This window comes from Borostomias antarcticus, assembly GCF_949987555.1.
Source record: "Borostomias antarcticus genome assembly, chromosome: 2".
NCBI classification, from domain to species: Eukaryota; Metazoa; Chordata; class Actinopteri; order Stomiiformes; family Stomiidae; genus Borostomias; species Borostomias antarcticus.
In genome coordinates, this window is record NC_140235.1 from 32,830,069 (window position 1) to 32,857,744 (window position 27,676).

Sequence of the window (27,676 nt, forward strand, 5' to 3'; positions counted from 1 at the left end):
TATTTAGTCGCAACACATACGTGTGTAAATGGTAAATGGACTGCACTTATATAGCGCTTCTATCTGAAGCGCTTTACAATGGCCTCTCATTCACCCATCCACACACACATTCACACACCAATGGCGGCAGCTGCCATGCAAGGTGCTAGCCTGCTCATTGGGAGCAATTTGGGGTTCAGTGTCTTGCCCAAGGACACTTCGACATGTGGACAGGAGGAGGCGGGATTCAAACCGCTGACCCTACGATCATTGGACGACCCTCTCTACCACTGAGCCACAGCCGCCCCTGTCAACTTCCGCAAACTAGGTAGCCTAGCAACATAAACAATAACAATAGCTACCATAGCAGTTCCGCTTCCTGAATCCCCTCTGCGGATTGATCTACACATCTACAACGGTCGCTTCAATACAAGTCAATGGATTTCATAAAATGATCAATAAAACCCTACAGGATTCATACTTTGCGGCGAATTTGATGTCAGAACACCAACGGACACCAATTACCCCCTCGGTGAGCTTCTTGTCTTTGAAATCGAGAGTTTAACATGTTTTTGAATGACTTTTCAAGGTGCCCACCCACATCCATTGTATGACCAAAACGATGGTAGAGCAATTATCAGACTTTCTCAAAAGTGCTAGTTTTGTCAACGTTTTGCTCTGAACCTTAAAACAGGGCTAAACATGCATTTTCCCTTTACTACTCCTTTAAGCTTTAGTCCTTGAGGAGGATTTATAGCTGACAGCTTGTGTGAAGACATCCTAAAATGGAATTTAAACTGCAAATGTGTCGAATTTAAAGTTGAGAGAAAATGGCACCGAAGACTTGTGTTAGTTTTTCTCTGTTCCCTTCTCCGCCGTCATCTCCTCTGAGTGTGGTTTATCTAATCTGAGAAAACATGGGAGCTTTCTTCAATCCTTCAAGAGCAGAATAGGCTGTTTCCTCTCAGTGTAAATAGAAGATTATCTCAGTCCAACAGTGCGGGATCATTGTTCATTTGAGACCAGACTACGTTTTCCCACCACCTTCCCTTGAGCCTGCAGACGTGTGTGGAGGAGCCACCAGGAGCGCTCATTAATTCAGTACTGCCAATTTACACGCACGCATGCGCACACACACACACACACACACACACACACACACACACACACACACACACACACACACACACACACACACACACACACACACACACACACTTTCTCTAGATTGCCCTCGGATGAGCCCTCCCTCCATTCCAGGCTAGCTTATCCTCCAGATATCTGGCTAGCTTGCCGGTATTTTCTGCTCCTCCATCTTTCATTCTCCTTCTCCAGACAGATTTTCTCACCCTTAGTGACCCTGCATACAAATGCTTGTTGGTAACATTCTCATTTTGATTGATGTTAAGTTCTGGTGTAGCACCCATCTAGGGACTTCGGCGGGGTGGGCCTCAGGGTGCAGCATTCAGACATACAGGAGAATAGACTCTGTCACAGTCGCCTAGAATTATGATGCTTTATCATTATGAATGTGCTTCCATCCCTCTTCCTTATTTCTGATGTACTGTAGTCAGCCTGTAATCAGCCTGTAGTAAGCCTGTAATCAGCCTGTAGTCAGCCTGTAGTCAGCCTGTAATCAGCCTGTAGTAAGCCTGTAGTAAGCCTGTAGTCAGCCTGTAGTCAGCCTGTAGTCAGCCTGTAGTCAGCCTGTAATCAGCCTGTAGTCAGCCTGTAGTCAGCCTGTAATCAGCCTGTAGTAAGCCTGTAGTAAGCCTGTAGTCAGCCTGTAGTCAGCCTGTAGTAAGCCTGTAGTCAGCCTGTAATCAGCCTGTAGTCAGCCTGTAATCAGCCTGTAGTCAGCCTGTAGTCAGCCTGTAGTCAGCCTGTAGTCAGCCTGTAATCAGCCTGTAGTAAGCCTTTAGTCAGCCTGTAGTAAGCCTGTAGTCAGCCTGTAGTAAGCCTGTAGTCAGCCTGTAGTCAGCCTGTAATCAGCCTGTAGTCAGCCTGTAGTCAGCCTGTAATCAGCCTGTAGTAAGCCTGTAGTAAGCCTGTAGTCAGCCTGTAGTCAGCCTGTAGTAAGCCTGTAGTCAGCCTGTAATCAGCCTGTAGTCAGCCTGTAGTCAGCCTGTAATCAGCCTGTAGTCAGCCTGTAGTCAGCCTGTAGTCAGCCTGTAGTCAGCCTGTAGTAAGCCTGTAGTCAGCCTGTAATCAGCCTGTAGTAAGCCTGTAGTAAGCCTGTAGTAAGCCTGTAGTCAGCCTCGTGGCGCATACTGATTCCTTAACGTGAGGCAGCTTGATGTACAAGCACACCCCACTGGACATGACGCTAGTCCACCCCCTGGACAAGTACACCCCCTGGACATGACGCTAGTGCACCCCCTGGACATGACGCTAGTCCACCCCCTGGACAAGTACACCCCCTGGACATGACGCTAGTGCACCCCCTAGACAAGTACACCCCCTGGACATGACGCTAGTGCACCCCCTAGACAAGTACACCCCCTGGACATGACGCTAGTGCACCCCCTGGACATGACGCTAGTCCACCCCCTAGACAAGTACACCCCCTGGACATGACGCTAGTCCACCCCCTGGACATGACGCTAGTCCACCCCCTGGACATGATGCTAGTGCACCCCCTGGACATGACGCTAGTGCACCCCCTGGACATGACGCTAGTACTGTACACCCCCTGAACAAGTACACCCCCTGGACATGACGCTAGTGCACCCCCTGGACATGATGCTAGTGCACCCCATGGACAAGTACACCCCCTGGATATGACGCTAGTGCACCCCCTGGACAAGTACACCCCCTGGACATGACGCTAGTGCACCCCATGGATATGAAGCTAGTCCACCCCCTGGACAAGTACACCCCCTGGACATGACGCTAGTGCACCCCCTGGACATGACGCTAGTCTACCCCCTGGACATGACGCTAGTGCACCCCCTGGACATGATGCTAGTACACCCCCTGGACATGACGCTAGTACACCCCCTGGACATGATGCTAGTGCACCCCCTGGACATGACGCTAGTGCACCCCCTGGACATGACGCTAGTCCACCCCCTGGACATGACGCTAGTCCACCCCCTGGACATGACGCTAGTGCACCCCCTGGACATGATGCTAGTACACCCCCTGGACATGATGCTAGTACACCCCCTGGACATGATGCTAGTCCACCCCCTGGAAATGACGCTAGTATGTCACAGGAATTGACCCCCAGTCCAACCCTGCTGAGTTCCAAGCATAGAGGCATTGGGTACCATTTTTTATAGTCTTTGGTATGACTCGGCCAGGGATCGAACTCCTGACCTCCCAATCTCAGGACGGACACTCTAACCACAAGGCCACTGAGCTGATGTACTGTAGATCAGTGTTTACTCCTGATAGAGAGCCTAGAACAGAGCCGGAGTGTTTACTCTTTATAGAGGGGCCTAGAACAGAGCCGGAGTGTTTACTCTTTATAGAGGGGCCTAGAACAGAGCCGGAGTGTTTACTCTTTATAGAGGGGCCTAAAACAGAGCCGGAGTGTTTATTCCTGATAGAGGGGCCTAGAACCATGTGAAGTGTTTACTCCTGATAGAGGGGCCTAGAACAGAGTGAAGTGTTTACTCCTGATAGAGGGGCCTAGAACAGAGTGAAGTGTTTACTCCTGATAGAGGGGCCTAGAACAGAGTGAAGTGTTTACCCCTGATAGAGGGGCCTAGAACAGAGTGAAGTGTTTACTCCTGATAGAGGGGCCTAGAACAGAGTGAAGTGTTTACCCCTGATAGAGGGGCCTAGAACAGAGTGAAGTGTTTACTCCTGATAGAGGGGCCTAGGACAGAGTGAAGTGGAGACTTGAGGCCCCATCTCTTCAGGTGCTTGCCTCTTTAGTGGAAGCCATTACTCAGCTTCCTGTCACTCTGCTGAATCTCATACAGGGGACCTCACAGAGACCACACCAGTACCTTCATAACAGCCTCTGATAATGATTTATTTACTCACAACTGCTTAGACTACAAGTGTATGGGAATGGCGTGTGTGTGTGTGTGTGTGGGGGGGGGGGACATTGTGTAGAGTCTGCAGTCCAGTAAAGGATTAAGAGTAGGCCATTCCACACTACGGTGGTTTTCAGAGATCTAGGTGAGATATGAGGCACACTAAGGTTAGGTAGTACTAAGGTTAGGTAGTACTAAGGTTAGGTAGTACTAAGGTTAGGTAGTAGTAAGGTTAGGTAGTAGTAAGGTTAGGTAGTAGTAAGGTAGTAGTAAGGTTAGGTAGTAGTAAGGTTAGGTAGTAGTAAGGTTAGGTAGTATTAAGGTTAGGTAGTAGTAAGGTTAGGTAGTATTAAGGTTAGGTAGTATTAAGGTAAGGTAGTAGTAAGGTTAGGTAGTAGTAAGGTTAGGTAGTAGTAAGGTTAGGTGGTATTAAGGTTAGGTGGTATTAAGGTTAGGTAGTAGTAAGGTTAGGTAGTATTAAGGTTAGGTAGTAGTTAGGTTAGGTAGTAGTACTTTGGGACCCCCCCCCCCCCCACACACACACACACACATATATGTCTCTCCTCTTCCTCACACTCCCCTCGTCTTCCTCCCGACTCGCAGGTCGGAAGTTCCTCATCGCTAACGCCCGGGTGGAGAACTGCGCCATCATCTTCTGCAACGACGGCTTCTGCCTCATGTGCGGCTACACGCGCGCCGAGGTCATGCAGAAGCCGTGCACCTGCAACTTCATGTACGGGCCGCACACCAAGAGGCTGGCCATCGCCCAGATGACCCAGGCGCTGCTGGGCTCCGAGGAGAGGAAGGTGGAGATCAACCTGTACAGGAAGGACGGTGAGATCCACGCGCTGGTGTGTGTGTGTGTGCGCGTGTGTGCGTGCGTGCGCGCGCGCATGTGTGTGTTTACTGTGCTGCTATTATATGTGCTGTGTATGGTTGATGAGTCTACATGTAGCACATGGAAAACTAGCATACATTTACACTTAGAGAACTGCATATCCCTGTACACACACACACACACACTATACTAGACTATGACGCTATTGTTTCCAGAGCTTTAGGATGGGATTTAGAGAAGGATTGGCAGGTTCTGTCTCCACTGTTTGCTGGGCGGAGGGGGGGGGGGGCTCCTAGTGCTCTCCCAGCGCGCCTCCAGGCAGCGGACACACGTCTCGGCCTCAGCCCTGCCAGGAGCCTTCCAGGGGCCATGAGCCCTGCAGGGAGCCTTCCAGGGGCCATGAGCCCTGCCGGGAGCCTTCCAGGGGTCACGCTGAGCATGTTCCACCTGGGGAAAGAGCTGCCAGCAGAAGGAGAGGGAAGAGAAAGTGAGAGATGGAGGAAGAGTAGAGAACGCAGGGAGAAGGGGCCAGAGAGAGAGAGAGAGAGATGACAGCGTTGTCGTTGAGGGAGAGAGCGCAGAGGCGGGCGAGCAGGAGAAGTGAGAGAGAAACAGATAGAGAGGGAGAGAGAGAGAAATAGGAGGAGGGGATGAGAGGTGTAGGAGGAGGGGATGAGAGGAGTAGGAGGAGGGGATGAGAGGAGTAGGAGGAGGGGATGAGAGGAGGAGGAGGAGGGGATGAGAGGAGGAGGAGGGGATGAGAGGAGTAGGAGGAGGGGATGAGAGGAGTAGGAGGAGGGGATGAGAGGAGGAGGAGGAGGGGATGAGAGGAGGAGGAGGGGATGAGAGGAGTAGGAGGAGGGGATGAGAGGTGTAGGAGGAGGGGATGAGAGGAGTAGGAGGAGGGGATGAGAGGAGGAGCAGGAGGGCATGAGAGGAGTAGGAGGAGGGGATGAGAGGAGGAGGAGGAGGGGATGAGAGGAGGAGGAGGAGGGGATGAGAGGAGTAGGAGGAGGGGATGAGAGGTGTAGGAGGAGGGGATGAGAGGAGTAGGAGGAGGGGATGAGAGGAGTAGGAGGAGGGGATGAGAGGAGGAGGAGGAGGGGATGAGAGGAGTAGGAGGAGGGGATGAGAGGTGTAGGAGGAGGGGATGAGAGGAGTAGGAGGAGGGGATGAGAGGTGCAGGAGGAGGGGATGAGAGGAGTAGGAGGAGGGGATGAGAGGTGTGTTTCATACTTCCTGTCCTAGCAGAGGCTAGCTGAGAACAGAGAGCTGGCACCAGATGTTCTCTCTCAACTGATAGCTCACATTCTCTCTCTGCTCTGCCCCCCCCCCCCACGTCCGATCCATCACACCCCCCTGGCTGTTTACCCTGCTCTGACCCCCCCCCCCCCCCCCACGTCCGATCCATCACACCCCCCTGGATGTTTACCCTGGGACTCCTCTCGGCTTCTTCCTGAACAGACCACTCTGATCTGCCAGAGTACAGAGCCAGTAACCTGTCGGCCCGTTGGTTGATCCCAGGCCTGGTGCCCAGCCAGGGGGGACATTGACGGGATGCTACAGTGATGATGATGCCAGATAACAGCCGGCGAAAACGCTACATGTATTTCCCCCAGAGTACATTCAGTCATTCAGTGGACGCAAACGAGAAGCTATAGGCTACTGGAGGTGTAGGCTACACTAGGTGATGAATGTTAAAGCTAGTCTTAGTCGCTCTTACCTGTGAACCTTTTTGACCCCGTTGACTTTATTCGGTAGATGCTACAGCGCTAAAATGCTAGTTCTGTGTATGGAGAGTGACAGGAGATGAAGCAGGTGTTAAAAGCTCTTATCTGCCCTGATGTTTGTGAGCAAGACGGGCTTGTAGGGGGGAGGACACATCACAACACACCTAAGCCTCGCTGGAGAGCCTTTTTGTGTTTGTCCTGTCGCCAGGGAAACCATCGAGTGGTGCTCTGTGCGTCGTCAGGGTTACCCTGGGCCTCCCTCTGACAGGGGGAAACATATCTTGGAGTCTCCGCCTCCCTCTCAGGCCACGCCCCCTGTGTCAGGCTGACATGGCAGTCCTCATTTCCTCTTACTGACTTTCCCATCCAGGAACGCACTGGGTCGCTAAGAACATGAATTCTCCACGTCTAAGACCGCTCCGTTTCTTTTAACACTGCCTTAACACGCCTGTGGGAAATGGTGTGTGTGTGTGTGTGTGTGTGTGTGTGTGTGTGTGTGTGTGTGTGTGTGTGTGTGTGTGAGATCTTATCTCCCTGACTTCTTGTACTCTAACGCTGGGCTCACACTACAGGATTTTTGGGCCGATTTAACCCTGATTCAGCCTCCCGACAGAGGAGGAGAAGTCTGGTCTGGAACGTGGGTCGGTACCGATGTTGGGCCCAGATGATCTTGTACTGTGAGAGGTTAAACCTTCCGATCGGCTCACAGAACCATCGGGCGGCCCCAGTAATATCAAACATGTTTGATATTTAAGATTATTACGGCACTACTTTACAAGTGAGATGGCTAAACCAGTGGTTCGTTGCTCCCACCTCAACCCCCCCCCCCCCCCCCCCCAACCCCTCCACACACAGGCCCCCCTCCTCGGATCGAACACTCGGCTCACACCTCATACATACAGTAATGCACCTTATGAATTGTAAAAAACACCATCCTCCTTCCTTCCTGCTTCCCATCCCTCCTCCCAGGTCAAAGGTCAAGGAGAAGGAAGAAAGGATCCCCTTTTCTTTGATGTAAAAAAAATAAAGTGGAGATGGAGATGAGTGTGTGGGTGTGAAGTGGGAAAGGGCTGCGTGTGTGTGTGCGTGTGTGTGTGTGTTTGTCAACCCTGCACAGCCTTAACTAACACACACACACACACACCCGCGGTCCCGCTATTCATCTTAACGGAGCGCTGAGGCAGGAGCCGTCATGATGATGGATCTACCTTCTCTCTCTCATGCACTCAGTTGTTCGATGTAGATCCCTCCGCCACTTAATCCATCATGCTCCTCTCCGGCGAGACCGCGGGTACGGGAGAGAGAGACGTGCGTTCAGAGCAGGCTTGGTGTCAGGGTGAGGTTTCCTCTAACACCTGGGGGAATGTCTTAAGACCAAGGCCCCGTCCTTGTCCTGCCAAAGAGCAGGCCAGCCCCCTGCTGATGGCCCGGTTCTGTTGTGGAGAGACTGCAGGGTAGACGGGCTCTCTTTTTGGTCCTCTAGACTCAACAGACAAACATCTTTATTTGTCACACAGTGAGACACACACAGCACACGCTGTAGGGAGAGGGAAACACACACTGGAATGACCGGGGGCGTCCACCGATCAAACTCTTCTCAGCTCCAATGGAACGAACTGATGTTGTAGCCATAGACGGTCTTTGCTATGTTTCACCCGTTTCAACTGACCCCCAACTATAATTCGATAATCACCCCTTTCCTCTCACCAAGAGCATGACTGACGGTGTCAAAAATATGAACTAGTAAATTGTTGGAATTTCGGAAGTAGTTGGACTAGTCTATAGTGGCGATTGTTCCTATAAGCCAGGGTAAGCCTGACTTACCCATACAAATCCAAATAAAACTTGATTTTCGCACCTTCTTTCAGTCCTATTGTCCTCATGAAAATACAGTCCAAGTTACGGTCCATTGACAGCTGTCTTACTAGCTCGTCATTCACTTAACATTGTAGGCCAGGTAAAAGGATTCTGGCTTACGGAAATCAAGACCGAATGAAAAATCAACCATTCAAATTAGCCCACACATACAAAACCGCGAATAATGTCGTCATCAGTCGAAATGTAACCTAATCTGTGATTTGTCAAAATGCTTAAAAGTGGGCGTAGGGTAAGCCAGTTCTCAAAGTGCTTACATTGGAATTCCCATTGACATTTTAACATTGGGATGGTTTATCCAATCAAAACTTGTCATGACTGTCCTGTCATTCACATCACCTTTCAATCCCCTTACCCACTTTAGCGAACTAGCTAGCATCAATGAATGGAGATCTTGAGTATTTGTCGAAAGTTGATTCCAAAATGAAGTGGATTAAACGAGTTTGGGTTACGATATAAGGTAGGTCTTTTGTGATTAATTACCAGTTGTTATGTCTGTGTGTTTTGCTTTGCCTAGATTTAATCAGCACCCGAGAGCGTGAACTTTGCTTCCTGGAGCGGTGGGCTAATAGGCCTAGTAGTCTAGTAGCCTAAACACTGATTGAAGTAGGGGAGTAGGCTATTGAGTGCTGTGCCCTAGGGGGGTGTATTTTATCGTTCTGTCATTCCTCTTCGTGGTGCTTGGCCGATTGTTGTCATATAATGGCTCTGTAGTTTATTCAGTGTGTCCCTAAAAGCTTGGTTGTTTCGTTCGGCCTAAATATTGCCCTCTCTTATTTGCTCGCTGTCAAATTATTGGCCTTTGTTGATGTGTTAAAAAACATCAGTAGCCTAGGCTACTGTAGTTTTCCTGTATTTATTTTTACATATAAAAATACCACTGCTCAGCGCCCTTCTGGTGTTGTGAAACCCATCAGGGCTTGCTTTGACAGCGCACCCCCCAAAAAAGTGTGCGCGCTGCGTGTGCGTGCTTCGTTGGTCCTGGCTTACCCGGTTCTAGGACCCACCAGACGCACTGCTAGTCTATAAGCAAAGAAAACAGTGTAAATTGAGCACAATTTAATCAGGCCTCTCTCTCTCTCTCTCTCTGGTGTGTGTGTGTTCTCAGGCCTCTCTCTCTCCCTCTCTCTCTCTCTCTCTGGTGTGTGTGTGTTCTCAGGCCTCTCTCTCTCCCTCTCTCTCTCTCTCTCTGGTGTGTGTGTGTTCTCAGGCCTCTCTCTCTCTCTCTCTCTCTGGTGTGTGTGTGTTCTCAGGCCTCTCTCTCTCTCTCTCTCTCTCTGGTGTGTGTGTGCGTGTTCTCAGGCCTCTCTCTCTCTCTCTCTCTCTCTCTCTCTGGTGTGTGTGTGTTCTCAGGCCTCTCTCTCTATCTCTCTCTCTCTCTCTGGTGTGTGTGTGTTCTCAGGCCTCTCTCTCTCCCTCTCTCTCTCTCTCTCTGGTGTGTGTGTGTTCTCAGGCCTCTCTCTCTCTATCTCTCTCTCTCTCTCTGGTGTGTGTGTGTTCTCAGGCCTCTCTCTCTCTCTCTCTCTCTCTCTCTCTGGTGTGTGTGTGTTCTCAGGCCTCTCTCTCTCTCTCTCTCTGGTGTGTGTGTGTTCTCAGGCCTCTCTCTCTCTCTCTGGTGTGTGTGTGTTCTCAGGCCTCTCTCTCTCCCTCTCTCTCTCTCTCTCTCTCTCTCTGGTGTGTGTGTGTGTTCTCAGGCCTCTCTCTCTCTATCTCTCTCTCTCTCTCTGGTGTGTGTGTGTTCTCAGGCCGCTCTCTCTCTCTCTCTGGTGTGTGTGTGTTCTCAGGCCTCTCTCTCTCTCTCTCTCTCTCTCTCTGGTGTGTGTGTGTTCTCAGGCCTCTCTCTCTCTCTCTCTCTGGTGTGTGTGTGCGTGTTCTCAGGCCTCTCTCTCTCTCTCTCTCTCTCTGGTGTGTGTGTGTTCTCAGGCCTCTCTCTCTCTCTCTCTCTCTCTGGTGTGTGTGTGTGTTCTCAGGCCTCTCTCTCTCTCTCTCTCTCTCTCTGGTGTGTGTGTGTGTTCTCAGGCCTCTCTCTCTCTCTCTCTCTCTGGTGTGTGTGTGTTCTCAGGCCTCTCTCTCTCTCTCTCTCTCTCTCTCTCTGGTGTGTGTGTGTTCTCAGGCCTCAGGGGAACTGTGGTCCGTCCCTTTCGGCAGCGTTGCGCACGTCTGGATTTGAACCCGGCACGTCGGCCAGGCCCTGCGGCTTTGTTATCCTGCTGATCTAAAGCCGGGGCTTTAGCTGCTATTCCCCCCGGTCTCTCTAGCACTGCAGGTCTCTCTCCACCTGCACTGTCCGCGCCCTCTGATTGGCTGAGAGTCCGTGCCAGGAGCAGGTCCTACTCGTTTCCTGAGCTGGTCCCATCCTGCGGGATGATGGCCATCTGTACCGGTCTCCTGCCTCTAGGACCATGCAGACCGGAGTAGCTCCTCCAGAAAGCACCTGCCTCTAGGACCCCACAGACCGGGGGAGCTCCTCCAGGCCCCTCCCCTGTCATGTTCTGTCAGTGCCTGTCACCTTGTTTTGTCACTAGAGCTGAGGCCATGGTTCTCCATGTTTCTGAGGCCTACTGTACTCCATATTTCCTGACTGAGGGTGTGACTCAGCACAAGGTATTTTTTTCCTGTAGGAATAAGTAGAGTCAGTAGAAATGTTGGCGTTGCAGACACCATAGCCAGAGGGTCACTCGGTCAACAGTATACACAGATCAACAGTATACACAGATCACCAGTATACACAGGTCAACAGTATACACAGGTCAACAGTACACACAGGTCAACAGTACACACAGGTCAACAGTACACACAGGTCAACAGTATACACAGGTCAACAGTACACACAGGTCAACAGTATACACAGATCAACAGTATACGTAGGTCAACAGTACACACAGGTCAACAGTACACACAGATCAACAGTATACGTAGGTCAACAGTACACACAGGTCAACAGTACACACAGGTCAACAGTATACACAGATCAACAGTATACACAGATCAACAGTATACGTAGGTGAACAGTACACACAGGTCAACAGTACACACAGGTCAACAGTATACACAGATCAACAGTATACACAGATCAACAGTATACGCAGGTCACCAGTACACACAGGTCAACAGTATACACAGGTCAACAGTACACACAGGTCAACAGTATACACAGGTCAACAGTATACACAGATCAACAGTACACACAGGTCAACAGTATACACAGGTCAACAGTACACACAGATCAACAGTATACACAGATCAACAGTATACGCAGGTCACCAGTACACACAGGTCAACAGTACACACAGGTCAACAGTACACACAGGTCAACAGTATACACAGATCAACAGTACACACAGATCAACAGTATACGTAGGTCAACAGTACACACAGGTCAACAGTACACACAGGTCAACAGTAAACACAGGTCAACAGTATACACAGATCAACAGTACACACAGATCAACAGTATACGTAGGTGAACAGTACACACAGGTCAACAGTACACACAGGTCAACAGTACACACAGGTCAACAGTATACACAGATCAACAGTATACGCAGGTCACCAGTACACACAGGTCAACAGTACACACAGGTCAACAGTATACACAGATCAACAGTACACACAGATCAACAGTATACACAGGTCAACAGTATACGTAGGTGAACAGTACACACAGGTCAACAGTATACACAGGTCAACAGTATACACAGATCAACAGTATACACAGATCAACAGTATAAACAGATCAACAGTATACGTAGGTGAACAGTACACACAGGTCAACAGTATACACAGATCAACAGTATACGTAGGTCAACAGTACACACAGATCAACAGTATACACAGATCAACAGTATACACAGATCAACAGTATACGCAGGTCACCAGTATACACAAATACACACATCGACAGTCAGACAGCAAGTCATCAGGAAATCCCACAGCCGTAGTCACGGCAGCCGTAGTCACGGGGAGTGAGTGACAGCCCAGGTCATTCAGAGAGGTCCTGGTGTCAGACGGTAGTGTGGGCCGGTGTTGATGGCTGCCAGGTGTCTGTCGGACCGTGTGGAGGTTTTATAAGCTGCTCTCTCTCTGGTGGGCAGTGTGGAGGTTTTATAAGCTGCTCTCTCTCTGGTGGGCAGTGTGGAGGTTTTATAAGCTGCTCTCTCTCTGGTGGGCAGTGTGGAGGTTTTATAAGCTGCTCTCTCTCTGGTGGGCAGTGTGGAGGTTTTATAGGCTGCTCTCTCTCTGGTGGGCAGTGTGGAGGTTTTATAAGCTGCTCTCTCTCTGGTGGGCAGTGTGGATGTTTTATAAGCTGCTCTCTCTCTGGTGGGCAGTGTGGATGTTTTATAAGCTGCTCTCTCTCTGGGGGGCAGTGTGGATGTTTTATAAGATGCTCTCTCTCTGATGGACAGTGTGGAGGTTTTATAAGCTGCTCTCTCTCTGGTGGGCAGTGTGGAGGTTTTATAAGCTGCTCTCTCTCTGGTGGGCAGTGTGGAGGTTTTATAAGCTGCTCTCTCTTTGGTGGGCAGTGTGGAGGTTTTATAAGCTGCTCTCTCTCTGATGGGCAGTGTGGAGGTTTTATAAGCTGCTCTCTCTCTGGGGGGGGCAGTGTGGAGGTTTTATAAGCTGCTCTCTCTCTGGTGGGCAGTGTGGAGGTTTTATAAGCTGCTCTCTCTCTGGTGGGCAGTGTGGAGGTTTTATAAGCTGCTCTCTCTCTGGTGGGCAGTGTGGAGGTTTTATAGGCTGCTCTCTCTGGTGGGCAGTGTGGAGGTTTTATAAGCTGCTCTCTCTCTGGTGGGCAGTGTGGAGGTTGTATAAGCTGCTCTCTCTTTGATGGGCAGTGTGGAGGTTTTATAAGCTGCTCTCTCTTTGATGGGCAGTGTGGAGGTTTTATAAGCTGCTCTCTCTCTGGTGGGCAGTGTGGAGGTTTTATAAGCTGCTCTCTGGTGGGCAGTGTGGAGGTTTTATAAGCTGCTCTCTCTCTGGTGGGCAGTGTGGAGGTTTTATAAGCTGCTCTCTCTCTGGTGGGCAGTGTGGAGGTTTTATAAGCTGCTCTCTCTCTGGTGGGCAGTGTGGAGGTTTTATAAGCTGCTCTCTCTCTGGTGGGCAGTGTGGAGGTTTTATAAGCTGCTCTCTCTCTGGTGGGCAGTGGGGAGGTTGTATAAGCTGCTCTCTCTCTGGTGGACAGTGTGGAGGTTTTATAAGCGTCTCTCTCTGGGCCTTGCCTGCCAGATGCCCTGTATCTGAGAGGGCTCCCCAGCGTTGGACCCTGTTAACCCAACGCCCACGCAGAGCATCTCTACAGACCAACAAACAATCAACACCGTTATTATTTGCCCAAACAAAAAGGTGTACAGTTGTTTATTTTACTATTAAAAGTTGAACGGCATTTTCTAATGTAAGAGCCGTGTGCGTCTGCAAAACATTTTACTGTATACATTAGAATTAAAACTTTTACTGTATACATTAGAACTAACACATTTTGTCCAACACAGGCCTCTAAGATATAGATTCTGTTTAGAATTGGATATACAGTTTAGACTACAATAATTTGCAGGGCTACAATATTTTTCCTCCGTCGGCTCTGCACATTTCATTGTTGTGATTTTTGTTGTTGACATTCAAATAATGAATTATGACAATCGTGCCAAGGCGTGGTGTGATGGTGGTTCTGTGCGTTGTCCTCATGAGCCCGATGTACTGCTCAGACCGGCCCTGCCCCAGAGGCCCCCAGGCCCGGTCAACCCAACAACCTGCCCCCCAGTCAACCCAACAACCTGCCCCCCAGTCAACCCAACAACCTGCCCCAGAGGCCCCCAGGCCCGGTCAACCCAACAACCTGCCCCCCAGTCAACCCAACAACCTGCCCCCCAGTCAACCCAACAACCTGCCCCCCAGTCAACCCAACAACCTGCCCCAGAGGCCCCCAGGCCCGGTCAACCCAACAACCTGCCCCCCAGTCAACCCAACAACCTGCCCCCCAGTCAACCCAACAACCTGCCCCCCAGTCAACCCAACAACCTGCCCCAGAGGCCCCCAGGCCCAGTCAACCCAACAACCTGCCCCCCAGTCAACCCAACAACCTGCCCCCAGTCAACCCAACAATCTGCCCCCCAGTCAACCCAACAACCTGCCCCCCAGTCAACCCAACAACCTGCCCCCAGTCAACCCAACAATCTGCCCCCCAGTCAACCCAACAACCTGCCCCCCAGTCAACCCAACAATCTGCCCCCCAGTCAACCCAACAACCTTCCCCCCAGTCAACCCAACAACCTGCCCCCAGTCAACCCAACAACCTGCCCCCCAGTCAACCCAACAACCTGCCCCCCATTCAACCCAACAACCTGCCCCCCAGTCAACCCAACAACCTGCCCCTAGTCAACCCAACAAGCTGCCCCAGTCAACCCAACAACCTGCCCCAGAGGCCCCCAGGCCCGGTCAACCTAACAACCTGCCCCAGTCAACCCAACAACCTGCCCCAGTCAACCCAACAACCTGCCCCCCAGTCAACCCAACAACCTGCCCCAGTCAATCCAACAACCTGCCCCCCAGTCAACCCAACAACCTGCCCCCCAGTCAAGTCAACAACCTTCCCCCCAGTCAACCCAACAACCTGCCCCCCAGTCAACCCAACAACCTGCCCCCGAGTCAACCCAACAACCTGCCCCCCAGTCAACCCAACAACCTGCCCCCCAGTCAACCCAACAACCTGCCCCCCAGTCAACACAACAACCTGCCCCACGAACAATGGCAACACGTCACCTCACAGCCATGACCTGGCCTACTTGCAGGCAGTATTTTTAGACAGTGGGTACACACACACACACACATGCGCACACACACACACACACACACACACACACACACACAGCTACAGGTGTGGTTTAGGTGTGTAATCAGCGAGGAGTGCCTGCCCCTTTCCAAACAGTTTCCATCAACAGTTCCCAAATGGTTGTGTGTAACGATCCATCTGGCTAGCGGTGAGGGGGAACCGGCTGGGTTGAGTCTCATGTGTGTCGGAGCCATTTCTCATCTGCTATCTGTCCGTCTTCATCTGCTGTAAAGGGAAGGCGGTTGGGCCTTACCCCGAGGCCTCACACACCCCCCTCCCTCTTAGCCTATCACAGCCTCCGACTCCTTCCTGTTCCTGCAAAGCAGATGTACTCCCCTCGCATGTTTTGCATATGCAAATGATCATGAACGGGAAGCTGTAGTGTCAGTCTAGGGTTACTCTAATCTGTTATTCACTACTCTAGTCATATGTCCCTCTTACAACACACTCATGCAGACCAGATGGTCACCATGGATATGTGTGAATGGGTCACCTATCTCACCTGGAATATGTGTGTGTGTGTGTGTTTTCCTTTTGAGTGTGTGTGTACCCATGTGTTTATATATCCTGGAGAAGCCCTGGCTTGGACCCAGATGACTCAGAGAGACATAGGGAGAGGGAGAGAGAGGGGGGGGGGGAGAGAGGGAGAGGCAGAGAGAGAGAGAGAGAGAGAGAGGGAGGGAGAGGAAGAGAGGGAGATGGAGAACCAGAGAGAGAAAGAGAGAGAGAGGACTAGAGTTGTGCAGCAGGGACACCCAGGGAGATCTTTTTGCGTTAGACTCAAGTTGACTGTCGCTGGGTAGAATTGTTTAAATGGGACTGTGCTCCTTCTGTATTGACCAGTCTCACATGGCCAATATGAGTGTGTTTGTCTGCCTATAATGTGAGGCCGTTGGTCTTGATGGCGTATTGATTTCAGGGCTCACTGATAGATGCTGGAGTCCCCGTTACTTGAAGGACTATTAGTCACCAGGAGGCCCCCGGGCAGATGACATGCTGGGGCCTGATAAACTGCATAACAATGAGGTCATATGATGGGTCTTATTCAGGTATTTGCCCTGCTGTTGAAGAGTGTGTGTGTGAGTGAATGAGTGTGAGTGAGTGAGTGAGTGAGTGAGTGAGTGAGTGAGTGAGTGAGTGAGTGAGTGAGTGAGTGTGTGTGTGTGCGTGCGTGTGTGTGTGTGAGCATGTGGACGGGGTTGTGAGTGTGAGTCTGAGGGGTAGGAAGGGCTGGAGGGGCAGGAAGGATTGGAGGGGTAGGAAGGATTGGCGGGGTAGGAAGAGCTGGAGGGGTAGGAAGGTTTGGAGGGGTAGGAAGAGCTGAAGGGGTAGGGAGGGCTGGAGGGGTAGGAAGGGCTGGAGGGGTAGGAAGGGTTGGAGGGGTAGGAAGAGCTGGAGGGGTAGGAAGGGCTGGAGGGGCAGGAAGGGTTGGAGGGGTAGGAAGAGCTGGAGGGGTAGGAAGAGCTGGAGGGGCAGGAAGGGCAAGAGGGGCAGGAAGGGCTGGAGGGGTAGGAAGGGCAGGAGGGGTAGGAAGGGCTGGAGGGGTAGGAAGGGCAGGAGGGGTAGGAAGGGCAGGAGGGGTAGGAAGGGCTGGAGGGGTAGGAAGGGTTGGAGGGGCAGGAAGGGCAAGAGGGGCAGGAAGGGCTGGAGGGGTAGGAAGGGAGGCCGGCTCTCCTCTTTATACTGACAGGACCTGCATCTACACACACACACACACACACACACACACACACACACACACACACACACACACACACACACGTTCACGTTCCATATAGAACATATGAGGCAGGTCGGCCCAGTGCACTAGCCTGTTTGCCATTCCAGCATTGCAGACAATATTTTTAGACAGTGTACGGACACACACACACACACACACACACACACACACACACACACATTTGAATACTTTATTTGGTTCCACAAATTATATTACATAAGCAGGGAATCAAATATATTAGGGCTAAGCAGCATGGAACACTTAAGGATCCACATAGCACCTCCTTCTCCACACGGCTAAGCTGCCAATAACAGCTGAGACAGCAGAATTTGGCTTTTCTCTTTGGCAAGCCAGCAATCCTCAGACCACTCACGGTGCATTTCTATACATGGCCAACACTTCGGAATATGAGTATACAAAATTTACACATGTACCCAAAGCTGGTTATTACATCGATCAGTGGTCGGGATTTTAGATACTTGTCTTGGAAAGCCTGGTCCATGTACGGGTCAAAGACACAGCCTACTTCTAAGATTAACACCTCCTTGTGGCTGGTGTAAATAAAAACAACATCAGGCGTATTGGGGATGTAAGCAAGGTCATCATTGGTTCTGATCCAGCTGCACTGGATGGTTCACATGATGTTCACAATACGGTCATGGCGAGCTATGTACAGTTGTTTATATGCATTACAACCATTTGTTATGTGTGCAGTGGATTCTAGATGTTGTGAATCCTGCTGATTTAAACAGAATGGGGTGTGAATGTGAGGATACCAGGGGGACAGATTGCACCTACGGTGGCCGACGCTTACAAATCACAACGGCAAATCCGGAGCACAACGTCAAGTTCAAAAAACACAACCACAAAGTTCAAACACAACACCAAAGTTAAAAAACACAACAGCAAGTCAGAAAACACAACTGCAAGTCGGAAACACAAATGCAAGACAGAATACACAACAGCAAGAGAGAAAACACAATCGCAAATTGGAAACCACGATTGCAACTCCCAAAAACACAACGACAATAACCAGAAATCACATTTGAAATTTGTCAACTGGAAAGGGATTTACTACTTGTTGAATCTGATTGGGCAGCTATAGTGTCAATAACAGTGGGACATGTGCGGGAAGCGAATACTCAAATTAATTTGAAATGATAAGTTTATGACTGGGTTTAAGAATGGAACTATTTTTCTCCCACATGCAGGAGGTAGCCTATCTTGCCTCCTGCCAGTCTCTTACCTTGCCTCCTGCCAGGCTGTTGTTGTAAATAAGAAGTTCTTCTTAACTACTTGCCTGGATAAATAAAGGTTGATTGATTGCTGATGAGCTAGCTAGCTAGCTAATTGTCATTGATGTCATATCAAATATTGGACGTTTTTATCTATAGCTAGTGACCTTTAGTAGGCTAGTGGCCTCTAAGTAGTTTGCACAAAACAGCTGATCAGACGTAATGTTACGATGCATAGCCAGGCTCTTGGCTAGTCCAATGTGACACCTAGATGGCAATAATAGCGAAAATAATGAAGATATGTTTTGAGTATATCTGTGGTGGTGATACTGTAGGATAACATTCATATACAGAGAGAGGACGAGTAATTGTTTTGTTGTATATTGTATAATTGGTATAGTGGGTGATGATCGGTTATAAATTATGCTAGCTAACGTAGCTATCTTACTCCAGCCAGCCAGCTAGCGTCAAAATCCCTAGGACAACAGAATGAATGAACGCGTCATTATGAACATGTTCATTCATTCTTGTCCTAGTGATTTTGACGTTAGCTGGCTGGCTGGTGGAGTAAGGGCCGACTACTTCATGTTGAAATGCAAAATGTCGCAGCCCAGCAAACACCCCAAGGAGGTTGGTTTGGTGCAAGCAGTAGCGCCTCTGCCACCCCAGTTGGGTGGAGTGCGCGGTTCACTGCACCCTGGTCACGCACCGTTCCTGTTAGATGGGTGGGTGCCTCTCAGTGGCACGGCGGCGGACCAGTGTCCAGTGCGCATATTGAGAGATACGGGAGCAGCCCAGTCTTTTATACTCTCTGACATTCTGCCTTTCTCTGACGAGTCTTCCACTGGTTCTAGTGTATTGGTGCAGGGCATCGAAATGAGCTATGTGTCGGTGCCTCAGTGGAGTGTAAGGTGGCCATGTCGGCCACCGTAAGTACCTGCAGTCTTGCTTTGATAGTAAATTTGAGGACATCCTCACCTACGGCAGCGTTCTTAAACACTAGCTTTCCCTGAGTCCACACCAGTGCTGTCTGATCTCAGACTGCTTGATGTTGAGCAGAACCCTCCTTGCAGAGTCTCTGGACAGTCCGATGGTCTCTCCCTGTGGTGTGATGATGGTGGAGTCTCTGGACAGTCCGATGGTCTCTCCCTGCGGTGTGATGATGGTGGAGTCTCTGGACAGTCCGATGGTCTCTCCCTGCGCTGTGATGATGGTGGAGTCTCTGGACAGTCCGAAGGTCTCCCTGCGCTGTGATGATGGTGGTCTTCACAACCACACAGGGGTCTGTGATCAGTTCATCAGAGACGGGGACATCAGTCTGTGTGTTAAGTCCTGTCCATTTCAGCCGAACTCCTGTCCAGTTGCAGAGGTCATTAAATCTGTCCAGTCAGACCAGACCCCGAAGCCCTTGGCCTGGGAGTCCAGTTTCCCAGACTCTCTCCTCCTGAAGCCCAGGAGGTTGTTCTGGTCTGCAGTGGCCAGGGGGACCTTCCTCCTGCATAGATCCAGTAGGAGAGAGGCCCTGGCCATTTCTCTGACGGTGACATCGTCGTTGTTGAGCATGTGGACACGCACGCACACACACACACACACACACACACACACACACACACACACACACACACACACACTACTCCAGGTTTGTTGGCAGAGCTGCTGATGCATCCTGGTAAGCAACCCATCTCCACCACCTCACACACACACACCTACAGCACCCCCCCCCCCCACACACACACACACACATACGCACACACATGTACACCCACACTGATCCCCCTGTCAGACCCCTGCCAGAAACAGCCAGGGGCGGGGTTCTGTCCACCCAGCTGTCCTGGAGGTTCTGTCCACCCAGCTGGCCTGGAGGTACTGTCCACCCAGCTGTCCTGGAGATACTGTCCACCCAGCTGTCCTGGAGGTTCTGTCCACCCAGCTGTCCTGGAGGTTCTGTCCACCCAGCTGTCCTGGAGGTTCTGCAGATGTGCATCCAGCTCAGGTGGAGAAGATCCTCCTGTTCAGGTTATACAGCCCCAGGTTTTCACCCACTCAGACCTTTCCAACACAACGATACACACACACACACACAGCTTTTTTTTTTTTTTTAACTATAATTGTGGACACCACTAAACTTAACCCTATGCCTAAACCTAACCTTAACCCTAACCCTGTGCCTAAACCTAACCTTAACCCTTACCATAACCCCGCAAAAAACCTCTAAACCAGGGATCATCAACTAGCGGCCCGCGGCCAAATCCGTCCCCAAAGCTTCCCATCTGCTTCCCATCTGCCCCCCAAACCTTCCCACCCCCCCAAAGCTTCCCATCTGCCCCCCAAAGCTTCCCATCTGCCCCCCAAAGCTTCCCATCCACCCCCAAAGCTTCCCACCCCCCACCAAAGCTTCCCATCTGCCCCCCAAAGCTTCCCATCTGCCCCCCAAAGCCTCCCATCTGCCCCCAAAGCTTCCCATCTGCCCCCAAAGCTTACCATCTGCCCCCCAAAGCCTCCCATCTGCCCACAAAGCTTCCCATCTGCCCCCCAAAGCCTCCCATCTGCCCCCAAAGCTTCCCATCTGCCCCCCAAAGCCTCCCATCAGCCCCCTAAGCTTCCCATCTGCACCCAAAGCTTCCCATCTGCCCCCAAAGCTTCCCATCCGCCCCCAAAGCTTCCCATCTGCCCCCAAAAGCTTCCCATCTGCCCCCCAAAGCTTCCCACCCCCCAAAGCTTCCCATCCCCCCCCCCAAAGCTTCCCATCCCCCCCCCAAAACTTCCCATCTGCCCCCCAAAGCTTCCCGACCCCCCCCAAAGCTTCCCACCCCCCCCCCCAAAGCCTCCCATCTGCCCCCCAAAGCCTCCCATCTGTCCCCCAAAGCTTCCTATCCCCCCCAAAGCTTCCCATCCCCCCCCAAAGCTTCCCATCTGCCCCCCAAAGCTTCCCATCCCCCCCCAAAGCTTCCCATCTGCCCCCCAAAGCTTCCTATCCCCCCCAAAGCTTCCCATCTGCCCCCCAAAGCTACCCATCTGACCCTCAGAAATATTTTGAATATCTAAAAAAAAGAATCTTCCAAGCAACAGCAAAAATTGTTGAGATCGAAATAATTAAAATGATTTATCGGCTCCAAATATGTGGTTTTGACAGTGGGTTGTAAATAATATGTCATCTTATTATTAGCCAGTAGCCTAGCCTTCACAACCCAGTGCAGGAAATGAGGGCAGGCTCACTCGCAAAGCTGTGGTTGCTTCGCTGTTTGTGAATAGCGGGAGAATGACTTGTGCAGTAGCCTATCTTCATGCACGAATATGGACAAACTCATAACTCTCATTTAACATTTAATTTCACTTATATGCTCTTGTTTGACATTTCGTTTCATTTTATTTTTCACATGCCCAATGACAGTAGGCTAAATGTTGCTTTCAAGAGTCCTTAGAACGGAACGCGCTCACAGCGGCTTCTAAGCACTAAAACGGGCCAAAGTCATTTCGGCGGAACAGGGTGGCGACTAGGGATGGGAATTTCGACTAATTTTAAAACCGAGTAACCTAACCTGATCCTACTCGAGTAACCGATTACTCAAAAAAAAAAGATTACTCAAAAAAAGATACCGTCCAGACAGAGCGCATTTAACCCCGGCCCCCTCGGAGGGGAATACGTTTTTTTCCGCCGTTATTACCGTGGCGGTGCTTTCATGTCTCGTCCATGCCCTTGCAAATAAACATATTTAAAAGCTGATGTGTGGTTGGATGCATTACTTATCATCAGATTGAATAACCCACAGGTTTTCATGAAGCTATCGGAATCGAAAAACGCAGCCTTTTAATGTGGATGCACTGCCCAGCTCATAGCCTAAGCCTATCGTTAGGCTACTCTGAAAACTCTAAGCCTACAATATGCAACCAGACCTCTAATTTACTAATATAAATTAAGTATTAAACCAAGCCTTTACTGCCGATGCCGGATAACAAGTGAATTAATTTTTAGCGTTATCTAAAAAGCACCGCGGCACTCACTGCCTATTTCCAATTTATTGGACAATAATGGATGTTTTGGCGTCAAGCCTTCATTAGAGAAATGTCCATGCAAAACTAAATAGATTTATTGAACAACAGGCCTATTCATTCAATATTTCTTTATAGCAGGCTGGAAAACTATAGGAGTAGGCTATACGCGCATGGACCTGTGCTGGTACTCGCTGTCTTTTTCAGCACCACCTCAGGGCTCATTACCAACATGATTAGCCTACCGCAAAATGATGGCAGTGCTGCGTGGAGCCAGAGTACAAAGTCCACTCACACCACTGCCTACTATGCACAGTATGCAGATAAACAACATCAGAGACCCGGTACCAGCGTTTAATTGTCAAAACAAAACAAATGAAGTGGCATATACTGTATATAGGCTTAAGTCTATAGTTCTCTCATAGGCTACGCTGTAACAGGTTTGAAAGTCCGAGGCTCGATCCATAAAATGCTTTAACACTATGCAAAACCAGGGTGTAGTTTGATCTGAAAATGCTTAACAGTATGGAAAACCAAACCATGGACAGCTAGCAGTAGCAAGCCCATGGGCTAATTATTGCTAGTTTTTGTGACTACGTAACTTTGCACCCAAGAACTGTGTCCATGTAAATAAATATAGCTTTTAAAACGTAACCATTTAGCTGGCTAGACAGTAATCAACTAGTAATCAGTCATCACTACCCCTGACAGCTGGCTGCATTTATTATTTTTACGATCGGTGCACTTTCAGATATTCCGTTTAATAGCCAGGCAGGGGTTCCCCCGGGATCCCCAGACAGCTGACGAGTCATGCCCTATCTAATATCTGATCATTGGTTGCCTGAAAGAGCCGCAGTGACGTTGGCAGCACCTTTCTGAAAAGTTGAGATGGCAATGTTTTCAAAACGCCGGAGCGCTCGAAAAAAGACTCGGCATACAACGCTTTTCTCCAGGCAGCCGCCAACGCTCTATCCTCATTGGTAACAATGACACAGGCGCTCAGAAATGCGCGCTTTCACGGCCAAACATGCCATATTGTATAGCCTTTAGATTAACCGAGTAGTGTTTATTTTCCGACTAGCAGATTGCCTACTCGGGTACTCGAGTACTCGGTTAACCGTGCACATCCCTAGTGGCGACAACAAATAGCAAAAGCAATTGCCAGCATGATTAAAAGAAACAGATTGCTAGAACAAGAAGGAATGACGAGGAGAACCTGGAATCAGGGAGAGAGGTGGAGATGAGGACGTGAGAAGGCTACAGAGATGGTGAGCAGTCTTTGATGGGGGAATCTACAAGTAGTATGCTGGCCAGCGGTTTAATGCTTTTTGGTGTCATTTTGGCCTAATTATTACATTACTGTGAGCCGCACAGCTAAGCAAGTGGGCATTTGTGCTGTGAAATGGTGAAATGGTGGGCATTCACGCGGAGTTCACAAATGCTTGCGCTTGCACACATATATAGGCTGTTCCGGGACTTCCTGATGTATAAATTAAGCCCTGGGGTGCAGTATAGGTCTTAGGAGTCCGTACACACCACTGTTGGGAAAGTTACTGAAAATGAGTAATTGGTTACAGTTTACTTTCATAAGAAAGTGCAAGTAATAATATATTTTTCAAAATATGATTTGAGTCTGGCCCCCACCGTGTCTGCTGAGAATAATTCTGGCCCTTGGACAAATGTAGTTGATGACCCCTGCTCTAAACCTAACCCTAAACCATAACCATAACCATAATTGTAACCCAAGCCCTAAACCCTTACCCTAAAATGAACCCTAAACATGTGGGGTCCAGTCCCCAGACCTCACAAGTGAGCAAAAATGTTGTTTTACTATACTTGTGGGGACATTTAGACTTCACAAGTATAGTTTTACAAACACATTCACACACACACACACACACACACACACGGGCACACACACGCACACACACACACACACACACACAAAACACACACACACACACACACACACAGGGTTCTTACTGCCCCCAAAAGGATGGATGGGTCCAGTTTTAAGTGGAACCAGTCCTCTTTGACCCTGCTAGTGTCCGCTGCTCTGGTCCTGTCCTGGGCTTGTGAGGTCAGACCGCCCCTGCGCCACCAGAGCCTGACCCCCTGTGACATTGGCCCTTCCGTGTGCAACTCTATGATAGGGAGACATGGATTTATTGATTGATTCAGGCACGGTAGCAAAGATAAATGTATTGAGCTGTGGCGTCGGGTGTGCGATGGGGAATGTTGACCCTCGAGCGTGAGACGAGGATGTCCGTCTGACCGGTGTGACCCTTTTCATGGACGGGTCCCGATCTCGGTTGTGGAGTAGATGAACTTGGTCACAGCACACGTGTCTGGAGAGAGCTACTGAACGGGAGACCGGCTGAGAGATGAGCGGAGGGGCAGAGTCATGAGGAAGTCACATGCTAACGCTAGGAACTGGACTGCCCTTCTGCTTTCAATGGGTTGACTCATGAACTAAGTAAGGGGTGCCCTAGAGCAGGCGGGCTGTGCCTGCACACACACACACACACACACACACACACACACACACACACACACACACACACACAGTACACACACACACACACACACACACGTACACACACACACACACGTACACACACACATACAGTACACACACACACACACACGTACACACATACAGTACACACACACACGTACACACACACACACACACACACACACACACACACACACACACACACACACACACACACTGAACCCTCAGATCTCTCACTATAAATAGCATAGAAGAAAGAGATGGAGGAGTGAAAGAAGATTTTGAGAGAGAGAGAGGAAGGGGGCAGTGTGCGTGTGTATGTGTGTGTGTGTGGTTATTGAAGAGAGTAGGTTGAGGGCAGACTCATTTGCAAAGCTTTCACTGTCTCATTTGCTGTGAGTCAGTCCATCATTGGTTTGTCAATCATGCGTCGTGGTCATGAATTTCAGGATGTATCCCGTTTCTCCCGAGGAGATTAAAATAATAATAAAATATTCCTGATGCTACCGCAAGAAAATGGCTTCTGGACAGAATGAGCTGGTGAATAATGCATCCTATCATAAACAAAGAGTCAATTTGTGAGGAGATGAGGTGATCTGATATGTGAGTGCTCTCTAGGGGGATGGGATGGTGGGCATGCTCTCTAGGGGGATGGGATGGTGGGAGTGCTCTCTAGGGGGATGGGATGGTGGGAGTGCTCTCTAGGGGGATGGGATGGTGGGCATGCTCTCTAGGGGGATGGGATGGTGGGAGTGCTCTCTAGGGGGATGGGATGGTGGGAGTGCTCTCTAGGGGGATGGGATGGTGGGCATGCTCTCTAGGGGGATGGGATGGTGGGAGTGCTCTCTAGGGGGATGGGATGGTGGGAGTGCTCTCTAGGGGGGTGGGATGGTGGGAGTGCTCTCTAGGGGGATGGGATGGTGAGAGTGCTCTCTAGGGGGATGGGGTGGTAAGAGTGCTCTCTAGGGGGATGGGATGGTGAGTGCTCTCTAGGGGGATGGGATGGTGGGCATGCTCTCTAGGGGGATGGGATGGTGAGTGCTCTCTAGGGGGGTGGGATGGTGGGAGTGCTCTCTAGGGGGATGGGATGGTGAGAGTGCTCTCTAGGGGGGTGGGACGGTGGGAGTGCTCTCTAGGGGGATGGGACGGTGGGAGTGCTCTCTAGGGGGATGGGACGGTGGGAGTGCTCTCTAGGGGGGTGGGACGGTGGGAGTGCTCTCTAGGGGGATGGGGTGATGAGAGTGCCCTCTAGGGGGATGGGATGGTGGGAGTGCTCTCTAGGGGGATGGGATGGTGGGAGTGCTCTCTAGGGGGATGGGATGGTGGGAGTGCTCTCTAGGGGGATGGGATGGTAGGAGTGCTCTCTAGGGGGATGGGATGGTGAGAGTGCTCTCTAGGGGGATGGGATGGTGGGAGTGCTCTCTAGGGCGATGGGATGGTGGGAGTAGCTCTGTGTCCAAATGATTCCACTGTTCCCCGTGGAGTCTGTTAGCAACCTGCTGGCTGCTCAAATAGCTTTCAGCTGCAGTTCGCTTTTTAACACACACACACACACACACACACACACACACACACACACACACACACACACACACACACACACACACACACACACACACACACACACACACCACAGTAGGTTTGAGCCTCCACAGAGAACACTGTCCAAAGGGGCTCTCATATTTTTGATGAGATGGTGAGGAGTGTGTGTATGTGTGAGTGTGAGCGTGTGTGTGAGTGTGAGCGTGTGTGTGCGTGTGTGAGTGTGAGGGTGTACGTACGTGTGTGTGTGTGTGTGTTTGTGTGCGCGTGTGTGTGAGGGTGAGGGTGTACGTGTGTCTTGCGTGTGTGTGTGTGGGCGTGCGCGTTTGAGGAGGAGGGCTGAGGTATGTGTGTGTGTGTGTGAGGGTGTGTGCGTGTGCGTGTGAGTGTGTGTGAGGAGGAGAGTGGCGGACGGCTGAGCTGTGATCTGAAATACAAGGAGGAGAAGGAGGAGAAGGAGGGAGGAGCAGAGGAGCAGAGGTCAGTTTAGGGAGTGAGAGAAGCCTGGAGCTGGAGGAGCAAGAGGACAGGAGACAGTCACATACATGTATGTATGTATATATATATATATATGTTACGGTCAATGTGAGAAAACGGGGAATGTGAGCTTTTCCCGGTTATTGCGCACATTCCCCGACCTCGCGGGGAATGTAGGAGAAACATGTGCGTTTCTCACATCTCCCGGGTAATGTGCACATTCCCCGACCTTGCGGGAGATGTGAGAAATTGGTTAGTATTTCTCACATCTCCCGCACGGTCGGGGATTGTGCACATTAACCGGGAAATGCTTACAATTCCCAACCTTGCGGTAAATCTAGCAAAGTGCAACCGTATGCAAAACGTCTGCGCAGCCGGGTGGTGGGAGAGGGCTTATGTGACGCCTCGGAGGGTGTGCACCATAAGAGGCACCCACGGCAGTTGGGCTAACGTTACTGGCGCACACCTGTGAGAGATTTTTCGTCTTTTCGGCTGTCTTTCGGCTTGCTAACGTGTAGGGTTCCTTTGGAGGTTCCCACCTTCCTGTTGTTTCAATGTTCCTTTTGCGTTTGTTAACTTGATCACCAGTGTATCCTCCTAATACTACTTACACTGTGTGCAGCATAGGCTATATTACTGTTCAAAGTAGACCACAGTAGACCTCCCGCAAGGTCGGGGAATGTGCACATTACCCCGGAGATGTGAGAAACGCACATGTTTCTCCTACATTCCCCGCGAGGTCGGGGAATGTGCACATTAACCGGGAAAAGCTCACATTCCCCGTTTTCTCACATTCACCGTAACATATATATAAGGGAGGAGAGAGATACACGTGTGTATATATATACATATACATTTAAGGGAGGAGAGAGATACATGTGTGTATATATATATATATATAAGGGAGGAGAGAGATGTGGATAAATATATAGTAAAATATATATATATATATATATA

At 50.3% G+C, this 27,676-nt stretch overlaps 1 protein-coding gene across 1 annotated transcript in view; it reads left to right on the forward strand.

Moving 5' to 3' along the window:
* The window catches only part of kcnh2b (potassium voltage-gated channel, subfamily H (eag-related), member 2b), a gene marked incomplete at both ends in the record, with an annotated part of 244,600 nt that overhangs the window by 15,615 nt on the left and 201,309 nt on the right, over positions 1 to 27,676 (forward strand). Inside the window, one exon of the mRNA XM_084454557.1 lies at positions 4,572 to 4,802. Coding sequence (XP_084310683.1) covers positions 4,572 to 4,802 — 231 coding nt within the window. The remainder of the gene's footprint in view (positions 1 to 4,571; positions 4,803 to 27,676) is intronic.